Source organism: Pyrus communis, chromosome 12 (assembly GCF_041283825.1).
Source record: "Pyrus communis isolate YQ-2024b chromosome 12, ASM4128382v1, whole genome shotgun sequence".
Taxonomy (NCBI): Eukaryota; Viridiplantae; Streptophyta; class Magnoliopsida; order Rosales; family Rosaceae; genus Pyrus; species Pyrus communis.
In genome coordinates, this window is record NC_142576.1 from 23,902,928 (window position 1) to 23,921,016 (window position 18,089).

Below are 18,089 nucleotides of genomic sequence, written 5' to 3' on the forward strand. Positions count from 1 at the left end.
GCAGAAATGTAGTTTCATACATCCAAATTTTGTTGTTTTTTTTTCAAAGTTTCACCTACATGTAATTCTAACATATCTCTAATTAAAAAAATATATATATATTCCTACTCCTACATTCTCTATCACTCTCTTCCTCTCTCTCCTTCTATTTCAAAAACAAAAATAAAAAATTTTCTTACGCACTTTGTGTGTGTGTGCCCATATGCTAGTTATTATTAAGAAAACCCTCCTTGTCAACTTTTTTTCCCTTTTTTTCCTATTTTGACCTCACTTTTAATACACACGGTTGAGAAAAGGAGGGTAAAATAGTAATTTTGTACCTTTTGACAAAATGACAATCATATCCCTATTTTTCCTATTTTACCCTCTTTTTTTTAGATAATGACAATCATATTTTTCTAATTTTATCCTCACTTTTGATACACAATATTTACATAAGGAGAACAAAAAAATAATTATGTAATATTAAAAAAAAAATACAATTATTAAGATAAATTGTTCACACACACACAAAATGTGTGCTCTCTGCTAATATATATATATATATATATATAATTACTATACATAGTCAGTTTGAACACAGCTCAAACAGTCTTGAGAACGGTTCGAATATTGCTCCAAGGATGTCGATCGAGAGGGCTAGAGTTCTTTTCGATCGACGGGGCAACTATGTTTCTAAATTTTGAAAAAAGTGGCTAGAAAGTCTTTGTCAAATGTATTAAAGAAGAGTGGTGTTATCTATGTATTCCATTTTCCTTCTTACTAGAAATTTTTAGTATGCTTAAAATACAGAGCGAAAACCATATGTCATTATACAATTCGAGAAAATATTTTTCTTTTCAAGTGTCCCTTCAAGTGTTTAATGACATGTGGTGCTCCGCCCCATGTTCTACTTTACTGAAAAATCTCTCACCTCTCACACACTACTCTCAACTTCTGATCATCAGATCAAATGAATTGAAGAAGTGAAATAGCACAACCATTAAAGAAACATGTTCTTTTCAACACGAAGAGACATACAAGTTGAGGGATATTAAAACTGGGGGTATATATCGTCAGTGCTTAGGATAGATTTCCATTTTCACTTCTTTATTAATGTTTATGGAAGAAAGATTTTTCCATTTAGAATATAATAAAAGTTCCATGGTTTCTTTTTCACAGTTTCACTATCTAGCTCTTGTGGTCTACTAAGCAATCTTTATCTTCTCTTTGTTAATTTTAATAAACAAATTTAATTATTGAATATAGTCAAAGCTCTTCCATTTTTATAATATAAAAAGTTAGTATTCATCTCTCTAAGTTGAAGCAGAAACGTATCAACTTATGTAAAAAAAATGATCGAATCATATTTTCATATTTCAATATTAGAAAAGATATGAAGTTCCTTCCCAGTAGTGACACGGACACCGTAAATATTTTATACTTTCCCGTAAATTTACCATCAATTATTATAATTTGTTTTCAAACTTAAGCTACCACTAAAATATTTATCAAGGGATTCTAAAATGGAGTTTAGAAACAAAAATTCATCTTCACTACCATCATCATCATTGCCATTATTTCTACCGCCACCATGGACACCGCCACAACCATTGCTTAGCACTGGCTCTGCCAACTTCCACCACCTCCACCCTAACCCTTACCCTCCTTAACAATGTCATTGCCACCATCATCACTTTTGCCAGGGACTACCATCGTCACTAGGCCAGAACCCCAAAAGTACCAACATAATCAATTACGCCGTTATTATAATACTTGAATTAATCAAATGTAACATTAGAAAGCAGGTATTGCTTAATTGGAGAGAAAATAGTTTTTATTGACCTTTAGTTTTAAAGGATAAAATAAAATGATAATTAATTAACCTACGTCGAAATATGAAATTATTTACTGAAAACAAATTTCCTATTATACTAAACATTTTATGCATACATCATTCAAATTAAGTCTTTTTTATGAGAGGAAGAGAACAAAAAACTAAACACATCACCCAAATGAAAGCGACAAGATCAAATCAATGTATTTAAAACTTCTTTAGGGGCATGGATAATGCCATCATCAATATAAGACTTGACTGGGTCAGCTGTGAAATGATTAAATTGTAAGACATAATTATTAAGCGTAAAACATATTAGTATTCGATCTAATACAACATTAAGCACCAACTCTTGAATTGTTAAAAAAATGTTTTTAAATATTGTTTAAACTATATATTCAGAATAACTCAATGGCATAAGCATTAAGCAATTAGTGCAATTCACTCCTACATTTACATGTCTTTTCTGTATCTTTCATTCTTTCTCATTTTTATTCTGAACAAATTCCTGATTTTACAAGAACAACAACCAAGCTTTATACCATTAATTAGTTGTATGAATCTTAAAACACTACTGTGGTTGGTTTTGTCTAGTCTTCCGTTGCTTCAAGTACTACATATCTTTTTTTCTTTTTCTTTTTTATGTGGTTTTTTATTCCAAGTCTTCAAAGACTTTCCTCCATCTCTTTTTTCTCTAAACCCTCCTAAGTTGATGAAGACCTCAGAAGACTTTGAAATATAAACTAAATAAAAACCAAACAAGAAAAAGTTAAAGGCAGCAAAGTGGGCATTTCCCTCATGTTAGATATCAAAGCAGAGAAATCATTGTCATTTTTTGCTTTTCTTGCTTGGTATTTCTAAAGTAAAAGATGATAATTTCTTTTTCCACTAGTAAAAAGGTGAACTGCCAAAATTCATATTTCAAGCATGCGTGTTGACAGCATCACTCACCACAACTAAGAAGAAAACTGATGTTACTCTTTTTATCACCATGATTCATGCCATATAGCTCTCATCAAGTGGGTCTCCGTCCCTTGTATAGCTCATCAAGGACTAATTTTATTTCTTTTTCAATTGACCAAATTGTTGTTCCAAATCACAATCCCCACCCTTTTTTCGTGTGAGAGATACTCGACTCCACAAAATCGTGGAGAAAAGCGTGCATAAAAAAATTCGTGACAAATTCACATAACTTTATGGTTATAATCGGAATCGTTCAATTACAAATCATTATGAACAAATCATTTATGAAAAAAAAAATATATATATATATAATATCATTTAGTTATCGAACTGTATAATATGATCAGAATTAGTAAAGTATTACGAATCTTCTATTTATTTGCTATAGTTGATTAACTAAACAACCTTAATTTCAATTTGATTTTGTATAGAGATAAATCTTTACATAATGTTTTTTAATATGAACAATTCCGATCATAAGTACGAAACTCTACGAATCGTCCACGAACTACTTTGAGGAGTTACTCCACAAAGTAGTGGAACCAATTTTCTCTCTTTTTGTTTTACCATTTGATTTTCATAGGAGAAGTCTGTACATGCATTGAGAACAATTATCACACAATATATCATCCGACGTATCATATAATAACATTAGGTAGCCGTGTTCCGAGCATATGAAAAACTTTCTCGTGTTTGGGGTGAAGCAATCAAGTTGCGGAGCAAGTAGAAAATGTTGCGGTTTTTAGCCAAAATAGTCATTGAGATTTACATAACTTTTCATTTTGATCCCTGAGATCTGAAATCAATAAATTGGTCCCTGAGTTTGTCCACAATCAATCATTTTGGTCATTTTATGAAAAATCTCCATAAAATAGGGGTAAAATGACAAAAATATCTTTTTTTGTCAAATCATTTTGATCTATTGTTTATTAAATTAAGGGTAATTTAGTCATTTTGATCCTTATTTAACATAATTTTTCACCTAAGGACTAAAATGATTGATAGTGGATAGTCTCAGTGATTATTTATATTGATTTCAAATCTCAATGATCAAAGTAAATAGTTATGCAAATCTCAACAACCATTTTTGTTGAAAAAACCAAATGCTACAACAGGCTTAACCTCACTGGGATACCTGAGTGCGCCTCAAATGGTCCAGTGTGAGCCGCGAGCGGCAGAGCAATGCCTAACTGACACGCATTTCTCTTGACAGGGACATTTATTTAGGTAAAAATCGAAAAGCACACAAGCCTTTCCCATCCTATATTGTCTTTGTGGGGACACGCATAACAAATTGGAGATCACATTTTTTGGGGTAAGAAATATTTATTACCCTCCATTTAATTATTTAATCAGCACTCCTAGCGACAGTCGTGTATGAGCGATTCGTGACCACCTATATTGTGTCAACGTTAAGATTTCCTTACAAACGTATAGACAATTAACTGTAGCATTCTTCAACTTTTAGCAATGCCCTAAATTTTGGCATTTCCCACTTTGTTCTTCGAACTTATGCCACTATCCCCAAACCATCGGTTTCAGTTCTGTCACAATTTTACATTAATTCTATCTTGTGCAATGGACGGCCAAATGCATCAAGAAGATGCTACTTGGAAGAATTGATTTATCAGAAGAAAAAAATATTGAGAAGAATTAAAACTTAAAACACCTGCCACAAATTCAAAAGCTTCTATTGTGCACAATGGACCAAGAGTTAACCTTCAACTTGACGAAATAATTGACAGAACTAACTGCAAGCTTGCAAGCAGGACATTGACACAAATTAAAAGTTTAGGAGGCAAAAAGTAGAACAAGGCTATAATTTATGGCTACAACTAAAAAAAATCTTATTTCACACAAGAATAGTATCTCATAATTTACGGAAATTTCTTACATGCTACGAGCATTGGATGACTTTGATTGATTTGAATTATTGTTTTTATTGTGATCTCGTGAATACAAGTTATCTAATGTTCGTAGCATTTAATGCACCGATGTGAAGCCCCATAATTAACCACAAAAGCTAGAGTTGGACATGAACCTTAGAATTGCGTTCAAGTAGAGGCTTTTCTGGATTCATTGAACGGACAGAAATGACCATTTATACACATGAAAGATGCCTTCCAGTTTGGCATCCACACCGAGTGAGACACAAAGGGGAAATAGAAAACGGTTTCTGTGATTTCATCATGCGTTCCAGGTTCCAGCCATACCGACCTCAGTGGGGAAAGTTTTAAAGCAACTGCTGGAAGCAGCTATATAAAACATCAAGTGTTGCAAAAACAAAATACGAGTCTAGGAAAGTAGTCAACCATTCAGGTCCTTTTGTTATAGTGGCCCTACACTGGATCTTTTACTGTGTGATGGAGTCTGGTGATAACCCACTTAATTAAACACTGATTTGGCTCGGAATATTAATTATAACTCGTGAGTCGACTAACACTACATGAAGAAGATAATAGGAGAAACTCTCTTGTAACCCGTGTCACCATGCAGCAAGCATCGTGCACTTATTGAATACATAGATGAACGATGTCATTAGGATTATATTATATCTTGGTTGCAAGAGAGTTTTTTCTTGTATCATGAGGTCTGATGATAATCGACTCAATATACTTATTGGACGCGTTATCTTATTACTCGGTGAGCCGACTCACACAACAACAAAGAGACAGAAGGATAAATAGATTTTTGCTTTAATCATTGCAGATCTTGCTTAGTACTAATCCTATTCTAAACTACCCATGATGTTTTAATTTATTATTTACTTACCACTTCTTAATCACCAACCATTTCGTCCATCCAAATCAAGTGTGTATCCAACATCTATGATTACTTCACCCACTTGGTCATCAACCTATAGTTTAATGCTCCAAAAAAAAGGTGGGGTCCAGAGAAAAACAAGGCATATTTGTAATATTAAGCAATATAAAGGGGAGGATTGTAGCCATCTCCTTTATATACAACCCATCTATATTCCCAAGTCCCAACGCCCCTCACTCACAATACCCAACTTTTCTAAAGCCAAAATTTTGTTCTTACCAAGTTGTGACAAGCAAAAGTATGGGGAATTGCTTGGTTATGCAAGAAAATATAACAAAGATTATGAGACCAGATGGGAAAATCTTAGAGTACAGAGCAGACATGAAAGTTTACCAGGTGTTATCGGAGTTTTCTGGCCATGCAATATCCGAGACAGCTCCAGTCTACCAGCATCTCCGGCCAGACTCCAAGTTGCTTGGTGGTCACCTCTACCATCTCGTACCTCTCCCTCTGCCACCGCCGAAAAAGGCTTCCCAGAAGAAGGTGAGTTTTTCGGAGCCTGAAGCCGAACCTGAACAAGAAACAAAAGTCGTAAGGATTAAGCTGATTATAAGTAAGCAAGAACTGCAGGAGATGTTGAGAAAGGGAGGAGTTGCAGTTCTTGATGAAATGGTCTCTCGGCTTCAAAGTGAAAAAGGCGTAGAGCAGAGTAATACCAACAGCTTCAACGACGATGGTAACTGTGAAGGGTGGAAACCCGTTCTAGAAAGCATACCTGAAGTAAACTAGCAATAGTATAATCGTTAGTATGTAGAATTGTATACTAATCTCTCCTTTCAAAAAAAATGAAATATGAAAGAAGAAAAGAAAACAAGTATCTCTCCGCATGATCGGTTTTCTGTAACATACATATAAAGTAAACAAAGATCCATGAAAAATACAGTTTAGCTTTTCTTTCCCTTCTCACATTTAAGTTCTTAATACAACAATAACAACAAAGCCTTATCCCACTCAATGGCGTCGGTTGTGAATCCTAAAATATTACTGCGCTCGGTTTTGATACAAGTTCTTAATCTGTTCTCTAATTGGTATGTTGCATCCTAATCGTAGAATCTGCGCGTCATTCAAAACCTTAGTCTCATGCATCTCTCTAGTACACAAGAATCACAACCAAGCCCCAACAAGAAGAAGGAAGAAAGTCTTATTTCACTAAGTGAGGTCGGCTGTATGAATCCTAGAACGCCATTGAGCTCGGTTTTGCACCAAGTCTTCCGTTAACTCCAAGTACTCCATGTCTTTTCTTAAAATTTATGTCCAAGTCTTCTTATGTCTTGATCTACCATTTTGCCCTAAGCCTCTCATAAGTGAAAAAAGAAAAAACAAAACAAAACGTCTAAGAGAAAAAAAACACAAAGTTAGTTATAATATAACGGTTCAAACTACAGAAATGAATTTCCAAGAAATTTCATACAACTTGGTGGTAAAGAGGGGAAGAAACTGTCGCAGCATAATAAATATCAACGCGAGTAAACAGTTTTCTATATCAGGTCGAAATACCAACGAGCATGTAATATGACGAAAGGATGATGTAGCAATACATATGCCTCTATGAGTTGGCCCCTTGAGCCTCCAGCCTCACCTGCCAAATCACAAAAAAGATACCAAAAAAATACAAAGCATATCTTATGTTATTGGCACGCCAAAATAGTTATCCTACACTCCACCTGAATGAAAAAATGAGGAAGGAGTGCCCTTTTAAAGTGTTAATAACAATTCCCGCTATTGACACGTTATCTTTTCTATACATCCAAATTATTACATTTTTGTGGTGGTGGTGGTGGTGCTAGTGCTCCCATATGAAAGCCTCTTGCAACTTCCCATAATGGAATGATAGAATAAGTCAACTAGCTCTAGTTAAATTGCTTGTGTGTGTGTGTGTGTGTATCATGGAAGAATGGCTATAAGTTACCTCTACTATACTTCATATACCAAATATGGTGGTTCCGGTAGCACTTCAAAACTGTTTTACTGCTGCTTAGGAGTATTCTTGACCAATCCAACCTCTTATAAGATCTTGTAAGGTTTCTCCTTTTACCGATGTGGGACTCTTTTATCTTCACATCCTCACACGCTCCCTCACGTGTAGTGAATTTTCAAGCCAAACATGTGGACAACACAAATTGGGTGATCTGGAGCACGTGTAGCCATTGGGCTTCACACATGGGCCAACCTGCTCTACTACCATAAAGAAAGTTGACGTTCTACCATAAAACCAATTGGCAAATGGGGAGTAACTCAACCTGTTATAAGACCTTGCAAGGTTTCTCATTTCACCGATGTGGGACTCTTTTACCTTCACATCCTCACAATAGATACATAGAGTCCTTGTTGCATCATTCTTACAATCAAGTATGTAACTGAACTCTAGGTAAATGAAAGCCAAAAGCACTTTTCATTCAGTAATTATCTACTTGTTGCGTTCAGTAACACATTCAAATTACTAAGTAAGACACTCTACAGTCTACAAGAAGAACTAGTTGACCATATAATATTGCAAATTATGCAGAAACTTATTAGCCAAGTTGTCCACTGAAACGGTCTCTATCTACCCTTTATTTCCCATATCAGCTTCTCACAGAACAAACACAGGTCCCTCCTTGTTGATAGGAAACCAGATAAGGAAATAAAAGGTCCTACAGAAAAGCACAAGTACTTTAGATTTCTTTACAGCACATGGTTGTGCTATTGGCATTTCAAGTTTGAATTATAGCTACTCTGTTTCGTCATACTAGGACATGTATTCTTATCTAAACTCTAAAGAACAATAAGGAGGCCATGTTCGATCCCTTTTCGATCCCAGTGGGTAGTCATACATTCAAACTTCACTATAAGCACTATAAAGGCTGAGACTGACTAGGTTGCCATTACTTATTTTGGCTTTCATCATAAAGCACTAGGCACACTGGGAGTAGCTTAGTTTTATATGTTGGTGGGCACGTGTGATGCAAGCAAGAAACAATGACGTATGCATATCACATTTCAGTTAAACAACTCTCACTTCTTATGCACCAATAAGTATCTCAAGTCAATTAACAGCATTCCCCCTCCATAATCATCTGAATGAACAATGAATTTATATACCGCTGACTATATGCACGCATAAGCAACAACTTGAAGAGAATGAATGAAAAGGAATAAAAGAGAACCGGATGAACATATTCAATGGCACCAGAAGAATAGGTGAAGACCAATATACATATCAGAAACTGGTATATCACAAACTTTATGTAGTCCCTATTACTATATTTACATACCGTATGACGTTACATAATATATTTGATTAGCAGATATCCAACTCACTTTAGTTTCTACTTTCTTTACAGGAGAAATGGTGTATAGTCGATAACCACAAGATTGTAAATTTCCGTATAGAAACTACTATTCCTCTTTACTTTCAACTTCCAGACTGATCTCATTACGCCGTTGAAATGGAAGTGTAAATGGTGGATTATACTGCATTCATATTGAAAGGGAAAAGTGTAAATGGCATTTTAAAAGACAATGTGTACATAAAGTACCTTGAAGTTAGATTGTTCTGACATTTTTCTTATTTATAATGCAGTGAAGAACGTACCTGTGCAACTTCCACTGAAGTTCCCTCCTTCACATGGAACTGTCCATCATTTTTCAGAGCTTCCCTTAGCTTGGATTCTCGTTTCTTAACTTCCTCATTAGTAACAAACCCTGATTTGACATTGCGAGCATAAACTGTCATGATACAGTTGAAAAATCTAGACTAAACAAACCATAAATTACTCTCAGTGAAATTGAAACTGCAATTATTACCACAAGTTTCCTGCAATTAAGTAATACTTAACTAAACTTCAGCTACAATAGCACACCACATGAACTAGATATAACCATGCTTATCAACTAGTGGAATCTTGGACTTGAATGCAATTTACCACATAGAATCATGTACTTTCAATACAATAACCCAAATTCACAAAATATCTACATAGCTGATAATATAAGGAGAAAACAGACCTGAAAAGGCAACAACTGCAACTACTTTCCTAGGGACCTCTTCGATCCTTACAGATGGATCTTTAGGCAATGGCGTATTGGCACCGTATTTCGAGGGAATGACAAAGGACATCTGCCATTTATCTTGATCTCCCAGCTAGATGCAATTATAGAGAAAGTAGATCGTGAAAAAAGAAGGATAAAGACTAAATATAACATATTGGGAAAGAGGTCAAAATACCAATCCAGACTTACACCACCAAAACATATATTAAAATTAAATATTCAATTCCAAAATGGACTAACTAAATGAGACAACCATGGCCAACTTCATGAGCTAATATTTTGGTGTCGTGAGTTTCTTGCAACATTTTTGCACGGATAATTATAAGCATTTGAAACTTACACGAAAGAACATGTAATCTCAGCAGAACTTCAGGTATAACATCTTAGTTTGAATCATCAGCAAAATACACATGGTGCCAGATAACATTAACATAAGATGAGTGTATAAGAGTTACCCTCTTTGTTATCACAGGAGTTGTCATTTCCATTTTCTCCCCATCCGATTGAACTTTACGTGTATAAACCGGTGTGGTCATCTCCATTTTCTCCTTGGTGGTATTCTTAACCGGCATAAGAACAAAGTAAGATAGCCAAACAGGGTTAGATGGATAACAAAATCACATTAAGTGGTTAAATAAACAAAATTATATATTAAAGACCAAACCATTGCGAGAAGGAAATAAATAAAAACCCCGACAAGAAAAGGGGGAAGAAATTTCAAAGTACCTTACCAAACAGGTATTCAGCTAAGACATTGAAGGATTGAGATGCACCATTGAAATCAAAACCAGTCTTTCCAGGCATTGTTGTCTCTGCTATAATGTAAGGCTGATTCCATACACTCACAATCCCAATTAGTCATTGCTTACATGAGACAGTGAATTACAACTAAACTGAATAATCTCAAGAGGGCGAAAATGGAACCGAAAAAAAATGAAGCTTTTAACAATACCTCAATTTCTCTAATCTCATACTGGTCTCTCCTACTCAGAACTTTGAACTTCACCGTTTCAATGTCCGGAACTACACCAAATATACACCGAAAAATTAATTGAAAATAAATGCCGCATACGTGGTTAGGCCAGTTAGCCAAGGGCAACCTGTTCCCGGCACCCAAGTTCGAATCCCCATTCCCGTCTATTAGAGTACTTTAAAATATCGCTTTTTCAAAAAATGCCCAAAAGATTACCTGCCATGAGGGCTTCTTCGAGAGTACGAGCCTCAAACTGTTTGGGGAAGACATATTTTGCAGTCTCCGTGGCCAACTCGAGCAAAACTGCAAGTTAAAGGGCCAAAACGTTGAAACAAAATTGTTACCAGGGATCCAGTTTTAAATCTTTGAAAGCTTCGAGTGTGTGTGTGGGAGGAAGTTGATTTGAACATTTACGTCGCTGGGAGAGAGACGACGCTTGAATAGCGAGAGCGGCGATGAGGGAGACTCGGGCTTCTAGAGCGGGCATGGTCCTCCTCCGCTGCTGCGGCGGGGAGGGGACTGCGGCCGCTCGGTCCGTCGCCATGGAGACGGTGGTGAGTCGTCTGTAGATGTTAGGGTTTCCGGAGAGGGAAGTGCAGGTTAGGGTTTTGGAAGGGTGCGTGTGAGTGAACGACATTGAAAGCTTTTTTCTTGATTTTTTTGAATTTTCTGTTGCAGAGAGGAAGTGAGAGAGGGAGTAGTGGTTATGATTTTCCCGGGGATGGATGTTACTTTTAATGAAATACCATATTCGCCCCTCACTGTAGAGGGATATTGCAGGTACTGACCCTCAGTTTATTTATTTTATTTTATTTTTTGGTATTGTGACCTTACATGACGACGTGAGATCAAACCATCTCGGTGACTAATCTAACATTTAACTTACTAACGCTATCGCTCAACTCAGTTTAGTCATTTGAATTGGAGATGGAAAACTATTTCTTTAAAAACTATATTTTTAAGGATAATACTTGTCTACTCACAATGATGAATACTCATTTTTTGATTTTGTCTGAAAATAATTTAACACTTATTTTATTGTTTTTTTTTAAATTGACGACTTATTTAAAAAAAAAAATTTTACTTAAAACAAAGAATATGTGATATCTTTTATTGGGCCAACAATAATATAAATCGAATATAAGACCTCTTAATAAAGATTGAGCTTAGCCTCACAATGGATTAACAATAATTTGAATCGAATATAAAACCTCACTTATAAAGTAAAGAGGAATACTACTAGTACTAAGTGACATGTATTGTTCTATTTTGAATGTGCTATATTTAAGAGTAGTGGCTAAATATAGCACAATCATTGGAGATGGTTAGTAATGAGAGACTTTTCAGTGTGTCGGAAACACGTTTTGATTTACCAAGTGTCATAATAACTTATTGGATACTTGAAAATTATTTTAACCATTCGCATTAGGATACTTATTATACAAGACCGTGTTTTTTAGCACACTAAAAAATTCATCTTTAGTAACCCTGTTTTGACATGATAAACATGCGAATAAATTGTAGCAATGGTCCCTCAATTAAAAATCCATTATTATTGGTCCCTCAACTTATCAAAATGTGTAACTATAGTCATTTTCATCAATTTCGTCAAAATTTTGTCAAAATAAGTTATGTTGGAATGACTATTTATACAATTAGGATCTCTCAACTCATCAAAGTGTGTAATTATGGTTCTTTTCGTCAACTACGTCAAAATTTTTGTCAAAACGAGTTATGTTGGAAGAACCATTGTTACAATTGAGTTAAAGTTAAGGCACCATTTCTCCAGTTGAATTAAAGTTGAGGGACCAATGATAATGAATTTTTAGTTGAGGAACCATAGCTGCACGTTTTGATGAGTTGAGGGACCAATGGTAATGGATTTTTAGTTGAGGGATCATTGCTCCAATTAAATTAAAGTGAATGGATCATAGCTACAATTTACTCTAAACACGCTTATCAACAAAAAAAACTAGTATTTCATGAAAATTGCTTTTTCTTTTTCTTTTTTTTTTTTTCTTTTTCCTCAGCTTCTTTACTATTGAATGATTGCTTCACTTGGATAGCCTGACAGTGATACAAACAGAAAATCATTATTGTTGCTACAGAAAATTCTCTTCGTAGCATGTTATGGCATTTTCTTGTACAAATTTTTTTCTTCTGAACATTTTTGGAGGCTTGAAAAGAATCTTCATGATATTCTTGCCCGTAAGACAATTCATATTGAGCAAGTTTTGTATGACTCTCTTCACAAAAATTTGCATGGTTTTTGCTATAAAAGATATGAAAGTCTTAGTTGTGCCATAAAATGTGAGAGAAAGTGTATAGTGATGAATGTTAGAGTGTAAGTTGTATATGAGATTTTGGAGGAAATTAAAATTGATTTACCAATTAACATGGTCATTTTGGGTTGCACCGTTCTATTTTGAAAATATATAATCAATATGTGTAGTACGAAGTAGACGTTATCATTGCTATAAGTGATGATAAATACGTGCTTATCGATTTTGATGATTAAAGTAGCTGGCACTTTGCATCGGCAAAGTATCCACCGATGTAATTTTTTTTTTAGAAGAAACAATAACACTTTATTAAAATAAAAATAAGAATTATAAAATAGTGGATAAGAAATCCACCATGTAGCAAAGCTAGCTAATACCTCTCAAATAGTATCTGCAGATGTAATAACCATAGTTATTCACCCATTTAAGTTTGATGATTACGGTTATAAAAGAGTTATTATAGGTATTACTCACGAGTACAATTGTATAAAATTAAATCGTTTATTTTGTGTAGCGGAGTTAAAATTTCTCACGATGAGGTCAGGCTGTGCACTCTCAACCCCAATCTGGTAGCTGAAGTAGCAAATTTAGAAAATATTCTTTGGTTTGAGCATCCTACTCGTGTGAAAGATTTAAATTGAAATCGTTTTTAATTTTCTTTAGCAAGACCCACCACCAAAAGAAGCAAGTTTTTATTCACATTTTTCCAACAAAAAATGAATATTTTACATCTCGTCATTGGATGCAAGTTTTTATTTAAATTTTCCAACAAAAATGAATATTTTACCTCTCGTCATTGGAGAGATTTCTGGCCAACTAAAAAATACATCTCTCAAGGTTTTTTGCATCCCATTGGAGATGCATTAATTACTTTATTTTACGAAAAACCTACCTATTAATCCAAAAACTATGTTTCTTTCCCATCACTAACAAACATAAAGAAAATTTTCATTTCCTATCCCCTAGGAAAAGCATGGGAAATCATCTCCCATGAATAAACACAGCCTAAAAGTAAAACATGACAAACTCTGAGCTTAATTTTATATCTTAAGGCTCCAATCTTGATCTGTATCTTAAGGCTCCAATCTTGATCTGTATCTTAAGGCTCCAAACTCGGTTTCGGCACATTATCCAGATGCAAATTTTCACTGACCCAAAAAAATAATAGCTCATAACTTACAACGCGGCATTTTTCGAAGTTACAGAGCTGAACTCTCCTATGCAATGAATTTTCAAAATACATAAACCAGAATAACCTAGATGTCAAAATAGTGCACACATAGAACCGAAACCAGAATAACCTAGACGTCAAAATAGTGCGCGCACAGAACCAAAAGATAATAGAAATGCACTAAACAGTCAAGGACTCCTGCTGGGCATGCCAAGCAACGACGTCTTTGTATGACAAGTTGCCTCCAAAAACATCCAAAGCGCTGCCAACAGTAACATCTACGTGTCCCAGTCCTGCCACTTTAATCCTCTCTAAATCAGCCATTACAGTCACACCACCAGCATAAGTTACAGGAATCTGGCACCCAAAAACATAGCCTATAAGTAATTTGAACATGTACAATGCATGAACGTAAGAATTTCAAAATGTCTGCTCCCCATGCCTGATTCTCTACCATAACATGAGTGCAGCATGTAGCCCCAAGCCTTCTGGCTTAATCAGAATAATAAAGTCTCATGCTTGACGGCTTTGTACCAATGGGGCATATGCATTTGAATAACCATTCACTATACAAATGATTTAGATCACAACAATCATGGCTCAGTTCTTTGTCTTTCCAAGGTCATCTATGTGGGGAATAAAATAATATTTCGACTCTGTTCAACTGAACATAAAACAGCCAACAGTAGTCTAAATAGAAATGTGGACTATTTTTTTAGTGAAATGACGAGATGGAGCTACATTTCCAGCAACAAACTATGATTTTAAAAACCTTTGCAGTTAGCAAAAGACGTAAATGTGCCATTTTATTATAAAGTTACCAACCGGTGAATGCTTTCCAAGCAACGCCACAAGCTCCTCATCAATGCCCAGCCTGCGATAAGCAAATATAAGATTTGTTAGAACTCAACAGATAAACATGTTTGTCTTTTTCAAATATTGGAAGTCAGGTTGGGGGTTTGGGGATGGTACTCATACTGATATGCAATTGTAAGCTTTCAACAAGTATAGTAATTAACTAAACAAACAAAGTAGCAGACCATCTGGAATTGGCAAATGTGTTATCAGTATAGTTATTCTAAAAATTTACGGCCAAAAATAAACTTCAAATGAAATTATAGCAGAAGCTAAACTCAAAATTGGATCTTCTTTAAACTCGATCCATCAGAAATGGAAGAAAAATAACACATTATTATAAATTAATCCATCGTTTACTTGAATAGTGGATTTGACTCAAAACTCAAAAGTGATATAGTTTTATCTGTAAATAGGGGGAAAATTCTTGATATCAGAAAAAAGTGTGAATGGGAACAAGAAAGGATATAGGAAAGAAAAAGAAAAGAAAAGCATTTACCAAGAACACGATGCATCAAACTCATGGACCTTTAAAAATTGCATTTCTCAGTTGTCAATACGAGAGCACAGAAAGCTAAAGCCCCAGTTAGTTTTCTCAGGCAAGGAGAAATCATTTAATTCCATTATGGAATATCATTTTCCTTTAACTACTAATTATAGTCGAAACCTCTTTTTAAGGCATTAATATTGTAAAATTCGGTTGGACCAGCGTATCTCTTGAAGCAATGGAATAAAATGGCAACATATATGACTTACTTTTTCCCTTCAACATCAACACCATGTACCAGAAATTCATCTGCAAAGTTGGCAAGAAAATTCAATATTTCCTCATCAAGATTCACATCACTGAACTTCTGCCATCTATCCGTGACGATTGCATATTTACCATCCTGCACATTAAAGCAATTTATATATGAAAATTAAGACCAACATTTAAAAGCCTAGAAAATAGGTAGTCAAAAATACTTAAGGAAAACATTAAGAATAAGAAAAGCTCTAATAATGATTTGATATTTTTAGTGCTGATATGAAGATTTGCAATTGTCTCTGAAAATTGCTACTCTAGTCAAACAACACCAATATGATCTCAGTTTTCATTAAACTCGGATTACAACGAATCAAATACACATAAAAACTGCTTAAGATGAAAGTACATAAATAACTCTGCTTAGCCTTGAAAAGAAAATAAACAAATAGACAATAACAAAGGAGGTATGGTTCTTCGTTAGCTTCATACCCTCTTTCTGCAGCTAAGGTCCAAAACAAGCCTCTCTTTTCCAACAACAAGAACAAGATCTTTAAGCCTTTCAAGGTCCATTTGTCCATTGTTAAATACATACTACAAAAACAAAAAAAAAAACACCATGCCAAATGTAAAGAAATGATTTCGTGACACAAATTGATCTAAATAAATCTTCTTTAATATATAGGTGTAAAAGGTGGAAAAAATGTGGTAACTTACCGAGGTGACGATGACATGGCTAGCCCCTTCTTCTATGTAACGCAAACAATTTTCTGAATTGATCCCACCTCCTACTTGCAAGCCACCTAGATTATACCAGTCCTCGCAGCAAGGTCAGCAGAGGAAAATCTGTAAGTTCCAAACATATCATCAACGATAGAGATTAAGGTGAAATAGCATACTCCCAAGGCACTCAACCAACTTGAAAATCTCAGTATCTGCAATAATAATTAGACGCCGATGTTTTTGCAGAATTGCTAAGTATCTGAAGCTAAGTAACAATCTTTTGATCTAATTTACACTCATCCAGCCAAACTACTATCTCTTGAACTGCACATTGAGATTCGAAACTGATAGATGAATCCGATAAGAATCACTTCTCTAATATTACCAAAATAATTACTAGACGACTAATTTTAATCTTTTGATCCGAAAATTGTTAAATAATATCTAAAACAGCAACAGAATATACAAGAACAAGAAGGCAGGCAATAGACCCACCAGGATAGGCATGCAAAGCTTCAATGGCTGCAGCTCTACTAAAAGGGTCAGCTCCAAGCATGATCACATGACCACCTGTAAGCCCATCTTCTTTATACATCTTTGCATACTCCGCCGCGGACTTATCCGACACAAAATTGGTAACAAGAACCGACCCATCATCCTTCGAATCCGAAAGGGTAGACCCAACAATCTGCTTCACTTTACCCTGAAGTAAAAATCAAATAACAAACTCAGAAATCCCAAAAGAAAGATAATTCAGCTCATCACAAAAACATATATAACCGACTTACAGAAAACCCCAAATGATTCAAAAGAATGAGATTTGATAAACTGAAGTTGCAGTACCTTGTGTATGTCAATGCAAGGCCGGAAGCGAACAGCGCAGCGGATCGAAATCCGCCGGGTGAATCCTGCACCAGATAATGGGAAAATGCGCGTTGAATTACTGTATGAAAAGGGTAAATACCAAAGTAGAAGATGAAACGGAAGCAGAAATATACTTACCGGAGGCCATGGAAGGTCTGGCAGTCAAAATTTTAGGCCTTTTTGCGCCGAAAATTGAAGAGCTCGGAACCCTGTGAAATGTACGAACATCGGAAGAGAAAGCGGCATTGAAGGTCTCAACTTTCATTCTGCTTCTGTTTCAGTCCAGGTTGAAGGCTTGAAGCAGAAGAGCGTGACTTGGGTTCCGATATGTATCCAAAGGACGGGGTATTTATGTCAAATCACCCAAGGTTGGGTTTTTTTTTTCCTTCCTTCACATTGGCCACCATGTTTTTAATTTTTACAATCCACTCCCGAAAATTTTACAACTGCATCAGTTTATAGGAGGGTTTTGCGCGTATAAATTTTTAAGCCATTGTTAATATTAAGAGACTTTTTATATTAGCTTCCCACCAAATGTTGAATGCATTCCACATTAAAATTTAGTATTAAATGACTTATTTACCCTATTATGTAATGACAATTTTGACCTTATTAAGCTTAAAAAAAAAAATCTATATACCAAATCACTTTTAACGTATTATTTACCTTCTTCAAGTATCAAAACCATTCCAACCCTCCATTGTTGAACAAAACTCTAACTAATGAAACTACAAACATGTTGATTGAGAAAAAAAATTTGATGAATGAAATAAGAAATCGATGTTTTGGCAGCTTCACATGAGGTAAGACTTCATATTTTTTATTGTTTTAGTGATTTTGAT

The 18,089-nt window shown here is 35.0% G+C and overlaps 3 protein-coding genes across 4 annotated transcripts; 1 reads left to right on the top strand and 2 right to left on the bottom strand.

The window, feature by feature from the left end:
* Positions 1-5,763: 5,763 nt before the first annotated feature.
* Positions 5,764-6,501, top strand: LOC137744580 (uncharacterized). Its single transcript, XM_068484358.2, has one exon. It carries the CDS (start codon positions 5,843-5,845, stop codon positions 6,329-6,331), a length of 489 nt encoding a protein of 162 aa, XP_068340459.2. The 5' UTR covers positions 5,764-5,842; the 3' UTR covers positions 6,332-6,501.
* Positions 6,502-8,737: 2,236 nt separating this feature from the next.
* Positions 8,738-11,293, bottom strand: LOC137746116 (SOUL heme-binding family protein). The gene is made up of 8 exons (XM_068486186.2): positions 11,022-11,293; positions 10,824-10,910; positions 10,587-10,657; positions 10,361-10,462; positions 10,090-10,194; positions 9,590-9,725; positions 9,177-9,286; positions 8,738-9,055 (listed from the first exon to the last, which is right to left on the bottom strand). Exons 1-8 carry the CDS (start codon positions 11,242-11,244, stop codon positions 8,981-8,983), a joined length of 909 nt encoding a protein of 302 aa, XP_068342287.2. The 5' UTR covers positions 11,245-11,293; the 3' UTR covers positions 8,738-8,980.
* Positions 11,294-14,023: 2,730 nt separating this feature from the next.
* Positions 14,024-17,557, bottom strand: LOC137745851 (1-(5-phosphoribosyl)-5-[(5-phosphoribosylamino)methylideneamino] imidazole-4-carboxamide isomerase HISN3, chloroplastic). 2 transcript variants are annotated; one of them, XR_015953847.1, is made up of 9 exons: positions 17,386-17,557; positions 17,227-17,291; positions 16,879-17,086; positions 16,378-16,463; positions 16,153-16,254; positions 15,672-15,805; positions 14,886-14,934; positions 14,191-14,417; positions 14,024-14,145 (listed from the first exon to the last, which is right to left on the bottom strand). XR_015953847.1 is itself a non-coding variant. In XM_068485882.2 (8 exons), exons 1-8 carry the CDS (start codon positions 17,510-17,512, stop codon positions 14,241-14,243), a joined length of 948 nt encoding a protein of 315 aa, XP_068341983.2. In that variant the 5' UTR covers positions 17,513-17,557; the 3' UTR covers positions 14,024-14,240. The 2 variants fall into 2 exon arrangements, 1 of the variants encoding a protein (XP_068341983.2); XM_068485882.2 differs by having other exon boundaries at positions 14,024-14,417.
* Positions 17,558-18,089: the final 532 nt, after the last annotated feature.